Raw genomic sequence first — 8,673 nt, forward strand, 5'->3', positions numbered from 1 at the left:
TGGGCGCGTGTGTGTGCGTGCCCAAGATCCTGAGAGGAGAATGGAGGAGAAGGGATTGCGGCATGGCCATCCCTCCTGGGGGATGATTTCTCACTTTCTGTCTCTCTATCTCTCTCTGTCTTTCTGGCGAGTGCACACGCCCTATAGCAAACACCTCTCCAAAAAAAAAAATGGTAGAAAGCTTACCAAACATAATTTATTCAGGAAAAAATACACTTTAAGAACTAGGCTGTAAAAGGTGTACAGACCCAGCAGGTCGGGCTTCTAGGGCAAGCCCCAGCCGCTGTGCCAGGACGGGGCGGGGGCTAGGGGGGCTAGGCGCAGGGCCAGCAATGGAAGTGTGTATTCCAAAGCAAGTGCACACACACATCAAGAGCCTGTTATCTGCAACATCACCTCAGGCGCTGCCCCGGGTGTTATTCGGTGTGCAGTCGCTTGGCTGTGGGCTCCTCCTGCCCCCGCTTCAGCCACCGCTCCAGGAGCCCTGCACTGCCCCTCTTGGGGAGCGGGCTCTTCTGCAGGAGCTCGCTGGACCTGTGGGGCACAGCCAACTCATCCTTCTGGAGTGTTTTTGGGTCTTCCTTTTTGGGCGACTTCGTGGCTAGCCACTGTAACATCGTCTGGCTGCTGCCACTTGCCTTGAACTCCTGGGAGGAAGGAGGAGAAGCTCTGGGAAAAGGCCAGCCCCGAGGGAAGAGGGAGGGCGAGGACCAGGTGCTGACCGAGGAGTGTGACTCAGGTTAAGGCCGAGATGAGGGCAGAGGACAGCTCTGGGATTTCGAAGAAGCATGTGGGACCAGTCCGAGCCTCGACCTGGTCCAGGGCGCCCGGCTCTCCCTGCCACTCTGGAGCCTCAAATCTGGCTTAGCAGTGACCGTGAGGCCAACCCAGCCCTGACATGACTCGGGATGTTGAGACAGGACCAGCACCTGTCCCGGGAGGGCCCTGCTGAGGGCGCTCGCTCTCCCCGCCCTGCCGTGCACAAGGCGAGTCTGTAGTCCTTTAAATCACAACTGTGACTGCAGAAGGCCACGTCCCTGGGGCCTGAGCTCAGGAAGCACCGAACAGGGCAGCCCTACCTTGCTGACCACCAAGTTGACAGGAGCCAGACACTCAGGTGTGTTGTTCCGGACGCTGTTCACCACGGGGGAGACGGGGTGGAAGGTGATGTTCTCGGTGGGGCGGATGAGTGTCAGTGCTTCCTGAATCGGAACCTCTCCAAAGTCAAGCCACTTAGAAACGGCCTCATCCCCATCGAGTATGGCAGGCATCCTAGCAGAGAGGGCCCAGCAGGTCCAGAGGCAGGGAGGGCAGGGAGAGACCGGGTCAGTGACAGTTCGAATCCCCACAAGGAGAAGCCGGCCCTCCCTGTGCCTCACATGCCCGCTGCTGCCCCGTGCTCCTGAGCACACTGACAGAGCAGTGGGGTCGGCACTCGGAGGGCCACGTTTCACGGCAGTGACAGTGAGGAGCGCCAAACCTAGGTCACGCTCTGGCACTTGGGGACCTCTCAGCCACGCTCGGCTGAGAGCGAAGCGGGAAGCCGTCGGTAACCCTCTCCGGCCACTCCTATGACAAGCTCATAGTAAGAAAGGGCCATTCCCGTAACTGAGCAAACGGGAGCCGGGCCGCAGGGAGGCAGCGAGGGCTGTCCAGGATGACTCCTGCACCCAGTAGACTGCTGGAGACCCTGTGCAAGCTCAGGGCACCGCAGCGCACATGCACACTGGGGCACATGGGTACACGCCTGCATCAGCAGTCAAAGCCTGGAGTTGACACAGGCCAGACACGTGTGCAAAGTTGTCTCAGTCTGTCATTCCTGAGAGTATGCACGCCCATGAGACAGAGAGGAGGCCCTGCCGGTCTGGTCACGCGTGCTCCCTTGTCCTCAGTCCTCCAACTCTTCCAGGTCTCAGATGTCAGTGCACACATGCACCCTGCACACACGGGAGCCCTGTGCACACATGCCCTATGAACACGGGAGCCCTGGGCACACACACCCCCTGCGCACACACACTCTGCACACACACGTCCTATGAGCACGGGAGCCCTGCACACACACACGTCCTACGCACATGGGAGCCCTACACACATGGGAGCCCTGCACGCACAGGAGCCCTGCACACACATACCCTATGCACACACGTCCTATGCACATGGGAGCCCTGCACACACACACCCTGCGCACATGGGAGCCCTGCGTACACGGGAGCCCTGCGCACACACCCTGCACACACGCCCTATGCACACGGGAGCCCTGCACACACACACCCTGTGCACAAAGGAGCCTGGCGCACACAAACCCTGCACATATATGCCCTGCACGCACACGCCCTGTGCACACAGGAGCCCTGCACACACACACCCTGTGCACGCATGCTCTGCACACACACACTCTGCACACACACATGCCCTGCACACACACACTCTGCACACACACATGCCCTGCACACACATGCCCCGCACACACACACACCCTGCACACACATGCCCCGTGCACACACCCTGCACACACATACCCCGTGCATACACACCCTGCACACACATGCCCTGCACACACACACCCTGCACACACATGCCCCGTGCACACACGCCCTGCATACATGCACCCAAAATCCAGATGTACTAGGTCACTGGAAGCCATGACGTATTTTCTATGTTCTTTGTAAAAAACGCATCACGACTTTCCACAACCTGGTATTTTATGTGCACGGCGGTCTTACGTTGCATTCTACTTCAGTCGGCAGTGACTAGCAACGTTTTACCCTTTTTTCCTCTTTTAAAATTTTTTCTGTAAATTTATTTATTTACATTCATTCACTATACATCATCACAACAAACAAAATGAGATTTCCCACCAGAATACGCTGTACATTGGCTCGATCAAGCACGATTTGAACAGGGTACCCTTTTTTTCTTTTGAAGGATTTATTTCGGGGCCAGCAGGGGGCCTGGTGGTGAAGGGCACGGAACCCCACACGGCCGACCACAGCTCAAGTCCCAGGTCTGGCAGTTTGCTCTCGCACTTTCCCGCTCTTTCTCTTAAGCAAAAAGGAGAAGAGGAGGAGGAGAAATGGAGAAGGGACTGCAGTGTGACCTTCTCCCCCAGTGGTGCTTTCCCTCCCTCCCTCCCTCCCTCTGCAGTGGGCGTGCTCTCCAGCAAACCGTGGAGGGGGGGCCTACCTGTGGTGGATGTCCTCCCTCCCTCCCTCTCTGCAGTGGGCGTGCTCTCCAGCAAACCGTGGAGGGGGGACCTACCTGTGGTGGATGTCCTCCCTCCCTCCCTCCCTCTCTGCAGTGGGCGTGCTCTCCAGCAAACCGTGGAGGGGGCACCTACCTGTGGTGGATGTCTTCCAAGCCTTTGCAGGAGTCCACAGTGATGATGGTGTAGGAGTACAGGGGGTCTCCGCCTTCTGGGGGCGCCCAGCAGTCAAAGATCCCAGCCATTGTCAACAGCCTCCAGCTGTCCCAGGCCTTCTCCGGGTGCCCTGGACTGTCTGCAGCACTGCTGCCCCCTGACTGGAGACAGAAGAAACAGGCAGACAAGACGCTTCCAAGCCTTTGCAGGAGTCCACAGTGATGATGGTGTAGGAGTACAGGGGGTCTCCGCCTTCTGGGGGCGCCCAGCAGTCAAAGATCCCAGCCATTGTCAACAGCCTCCAGCTGTCCCAGGCCTTCTCCGGGTGCCCTGGACTGTCTGCAGCACTGCTGCCCCCTGACTGGAGACAGAAGAAACAGGCAGACAAGACGCATAGCTGTCACCTTCCACACCAGGGCCCTTCACACTGGAAACACAGCGGCCATCTGGAAGCAATCCAGCCCAGGCCTTATTAAGCCCTCGATCCACTGATGCCGAAAGAGGCCTGGCAGCAAATGCCCACTGCAGCTGCAGTTGCACGGCTCCTTCCAAATTCCGGAACTTGGCACCTTTGCTGGGCATCTGGGCTCCCTTAGTCTGACCCACCTCTCTAAGCATCCTTTTTTATAAAAAAAATTATTTAATTTTATTTATTATCACTATTATTACTATTTGTTTATATGACGGGGTAGGGTGAGAAAGCAAGCTGCCAAGTCCAGGACTCGAACCGCAGTCGGCCACATGGGAGTCCAGTGCCTCAATCACCACCCACTGCCAGCCCCTAAATATTCCTTATCTCGATCTCTGTCCTACCCATTACACCTGGCCACAATAAAAAATGAGAACACACCGGGAGGGGCTCAGGGAAGAACATGTGCCACAGAACACGTGACCCAGGCAGGGGCGTCAAGGATAGCTGCCTCTCGTGCTGTGAACGCAGCCGGGTCTTCATGAGCGAAGCTGGCTGTGAGTTCATGCCTCCATCCAAAATGCCATTCCCAGCGTCATCATGTCAGACCCTGCTTGCCACTCAAGGTTCAGTTCCAGGCCACGGATATGGGAAGCCAGAGAGAGCGGCACTCTCACCCTAACAGAAACGCTGGATACCCTACAAGTCACGGCTGTCTTCAACTCATCGTAGACTCAGTTACAGGGCAATAAAGTAGCCTGAGGTGTACGTGAAGACAGGGACCTCTGAGGAGGGACGGGACACGAACACTGGCTTGTCGTGGCGACAGGAAGAAGACAGGGCCTTCACACAATGGGGCTTAGATAAACGACATCGCGAAACTGAGAGCCTAAGTCCTGGGACCCACAGACGCCAAGAGCTGGCAGGCTCTTCTTGCCCAGGGACTGCAGCAGGTGCTCGTGGGAAGACTGGGAGTGGGGAGGAGCCTGCAGGACATCGGGCAAGGTGCATGAAGCCTCACCTGACCATTTCTCCTCTGAGCAGCCAAGGAAATGGCGATCACCCCTACTGCCTTTAGAACACAGGTACAGGCCCACTGGGGCTGGGCAGAGTGAGGAGGAAAGTGATCCTGAAGAAGAGGCAGGACCACCTGAAAGTCTGCGAGCCAGAGACACAGGTCTGACAGACTGAACCAAGACAGCAGAGAATACCTCCGCCCCTTCGGACCGGCGAGCACCCAGTGACCAGGGCCAGTGGCCCGCCCTGAGCCAGGCGAGAGCACGGGGAGATCTCTGCAAGGCACAGGCTGCCAGGGCACAGAGAGCAGGGTGGCTGGGGAGGCCTCTGGGAAACCCGCGTCCCCATGAGCGCTGGACAACGCTGGGAACACCAGGGAACCAGGAACCGGCAGCGGCTAGCCCAGACCAGCTCCACTCCCGACTAGACCAACCCGATCTCACACCCCGTGGATCTGACAACTGCCAGACACAGGGATCTTTGCCCCAGTCTTCCCTACATACCAAGCCTGGCGACAATAAAAATGACCAGGGGAAAGACCGAGAAAAAAATGTTCACAGACACAGAATGTGTCATCAAGGCAAAGAGGTCCGGGAGCAGGGCGTCACGGCAGAGTAAATGTCACACACACTGTGTCACCATGGGTCACGACTTTCCCTGTGTGTGTGTGTGTGTGTGTGTGTGTACTTTGAGAAAACGAAAAACTAGAACGAAAATCAAAAGTTCATAACCTAATGTGATGTTCTTCACTGAAGACAATGACTATGGCAATATCCTTAATTTGATTATCCCACCCTGCACGCATGCTTTAAAAACCAAGTTGTACAGGACCAGTGGATCACAATGTTATGTTGCAGGACTCCCACAGAGTTGACCACGGTTCAAGTCCCAGACCCAGTGGTTTAAAACTCACAGCAGGCACATATGCATATGCCCAAAATCCCAAGAGAGGAGGATGCAGGAGAAGGGACTGCAGCATGGCCACCCCCCCGAAGTGGTGGTGGGGGGATTTCTTGCTTTCTGTATCTCTGTCTCTCCAGCAAGTACATGTGCCCTATAGCAAAAATCTCTCTAAAAAAGAAAAGAAACATAGTTTGTGACCAGCAGATGGCTTAATGGTTACGTCACTGGACTCACATGGCCAACCACATTCTGAGTCCTGGACCTGGTGACCTGAAACTCACACCAGGCAAATGTGCGTGCGTGCCCAAAATACTGAGAGGAGAATGGAGGAGAAGGAACTGCAGTGTGGCCATCCCCTAGGGGGATGATTTCTTGCTTTCTGTCTCTGTCTCTGTCTCTCTGGTGAGCTTTCGCAATAGCAAAAATCTCTCTATTAAACAAATGAAAAACCCATATTGTGTGGGGCCAGCAGGTGGCACGGTGGCTAAGGTGCTGGACTCTCACATGGTTGACCATGGTTCAAATCTCAGAGGTCTGAAAAACACGCCGGGCGCATGTGCATGTGTGCCCAGAATCCCAAGAGGAGAATGGAGAAGGGATTACAGCACAGCCATCCTCCCTGGGGAGTGACTGCTCACTTTCCCTCTCCTCTCTCTCATGCAAGTGTCCTATGGCAAAAAATTCCAAAAAAACAAGAGCCCACACTACGAGGGAAGAGAGGTGCCATTCTCTGGATTGGCCTCTCCCTGGCACTCGAAGTGCGCACCGTGAGTGCGGGCGGTGACCCCTGCTCTGTCTTAATCTGCGGGAAGTAGATGAAGTATGGCTGTCGCTGGGTCGCTCCCTGCTGCCGCTGCCACTCGTAGAATCCATCTGCCAAAACAACACAGCGTCTGCCCTTTCCCAGAGGCACCTGAGGGAAAATGCAAGCAAGACGTGGTGTTAGTGGCGTTCTCTTGTTTCACAGGCTGGGCTGGAGTTAACATCTCAGGTCTACCAGCATGTGACCTTAGAGCGGTCACCCCCTCCTCTGTACTTCCCTGTCCTCATGTATAAGTCACCGACCACTCACACCGATGCTGAAAAGATTAAACCAGGCACCTAAAAGCAGCCTGTCCATTCTAACAGGTCCTGGGGAAGCTGGTCTCGGGGATAGGGCTCTCAGGAGGCACACTGTGTGGGGTCCCCCGTCACACTGGCTCGGGGCTGGCTCTGCAGACTCAGTGGGCACCTAGAAGGGACGCTGACCATGTCAGTGTGAGCCCGTCAGCTCCGTCCCACTCACTCAGACCATGGGCTCTGGGGCAAATGCACTACCATGTCGGAAGCCTGGTCACCTGGTACTCCTATGCTAGGCATGTGGAAAGGCTTCCCGGTGTTCTAGCCATCCTGGCTGAGGTCTCAGACGTGGGTGAAGACTCCTCCTCGGACCCCCATCCAGCTGTCATCCAGTTACAACTGCGGGGGGACCTCCCAGCGAAAACCCCCAAGCTGAGCCCAGCCAACCCGCAGAGGAGGAGACAGGAACCGCTGCTTGGTATGGTCTGTTTCGCAGTGACAGACATAACCACCCCCACACGGGCTCCTGGGAAGACTCCCTGGAACCTTATTTTAATTCTGAAGTGTACAAGACAATAATTTCCTTAGGAAAAAAAAAATTAACGTCGTGACCAGTGGATGACATAATGGTTACGTTGCTAGAGTCCCACATAGTCAACCGCAGTTCAAGTCCCGGACCCAGTGGCTTCAAATTCAAGTCGGGTGTGTGTGCGTATGTGCCCAAAATCCCAAGAGGAGAATGTAGAAGGGATTGCAGCATGGCCATCCCTGTGAGGGGTGACTTCTCACTTTCTGCCTCTCTGTCTCTCTAGCAAGCGCACAAACCCTAAGACAAAAATCTTTCTCTAAAAAGAAAAAGAACAGCATACGAGCCCTCCCTAACCAGCTACCTGCCTTGAATGACCGCTTCTCCATCATGGTGTCGCTACGGCAGTTGGCAGTGTTGAACTGCAGCTTGCAGGGGTCGCTCTCTTTGAACCAAGACGGGACCAAACCCCATCGCATGGGAGTAAGGATCCGTTCGGATGAGTCTGCGTTCTGCCACAGAAGAGAGGTTATGATGCAGTGAGATTATAATTAAATTTAGAAAACCAAACTTAACATACACATTATATGATTATTACTGGATCACAGGAAAAGTTGTGACGTATTTTCCTATGCAAAAATGTGTCATGACTTTTCCGACAACCCAACAGCATTGAAATACAAGTATGGGCTGTCCCATGGCCTGACAGTTGGGGAGCTGGACCCCCATACGGCCGACTAAATGGTTTGGGTCCCGGCTGCAGCACCTTGCGAAGCCCACTGGGCGCACGTGCGAGCCATGCCCTGTCCGGGGGAGCCTCTCCCTCTCTCTCTGTTGACCACACACATCCTCTGGCAAATTGAAAAAGGGATGAGAAAAAAAAAAGAAATACATGGCCAGTCAGGTGTGGAGGCTAAGGCAGCTGGACTCCCACATGGGCGACCACGGCTCAAGGTTGGGACACAGTGGCTTGAAAAACATGCTGGGGGTTGGGGGGCAGCAGGTATAAGACGCTAGACTCCTGCATGGCTGACTGCAGTTTGAGGCCTGGACCCAGCAGCCTGAAAATCATGCCAGGCATGCCTGTACATGCGTGCCCAAAATCCTGGGAGGAGAAGGGATTGTGGCATGGCCATCCCCCGTGGGGGGTGATTTCTCACTTTCTGTCTCTCTCTCTCTCTGTCTCTCCCAAGCGAGCGCATATGACAAAAAACTAAGAAACAAACAAAATAAAAGGATAAAAAGCCAGATATTTGTGTGTGCCCAAAAATCTCTCTCAAATAAAAAAAAATTGTTTTCAAGTAGATTCTTCCCCTTTAATTCTCAGTTTTTTTCTTTTTAGGAGAGATTTTTGCTATAGGACATAAGGTTTTTTTTTTTTTTTTGAGAGAGGTTTTTGCT

The 8,673-nt window shown here is 54.7% G+C and overlaps 1 protein-coding gene across 3 annotated transcripts in view; it reads right to left on the minus strand.

Moving 5' to 3' along the window:
• HMCES (5-hydroxymethylcytosine binding, ES cell specific) overlaps positions 1-8,673 on the minus strand; it is a gene marked incomplete at its 5' end in the record, with an annotated part of 15,186 nt that overhangs the window by 2,966 nt on the left and 3,547 nt on the right. The window contains 6 exon segments of one of the 3 annotated variants that reach the window (XM_014584737.1): positions 183-647; positions 1,080-1,272; positions 3,338-3,359; positions 3,560-3,719; positions 6,454-6,600; positions 7,641-7,784. In XM_014584737.1, coding sequence (XP_014440223.1) covers positions 417-647; positions 1,080-1,272; positions 3,338-3,359; positions 3,560-3,719; positions 6,454-6,600; positions 7,641-7,784 — 897 coding nt within the window. 3 annotated transcript variants of the gene reach the window in all.

This window comes from Tupaia chinensis, unplaced genomic scaffold (genome assembly GCF_000334495.1).
Source record: "Tupaia chinensis unplaced genomic scaffold, TupChi_1.0 Scaffold147500_2, whole genome shotgun sequence".
Classification (NCBI taxonomy): domain Eukaryota; kingdom Metazoa; phylum Chordata; class Mammalia; order Scandentia; family Tupaiidae; genus Tupaia; species Tupaia belangeri.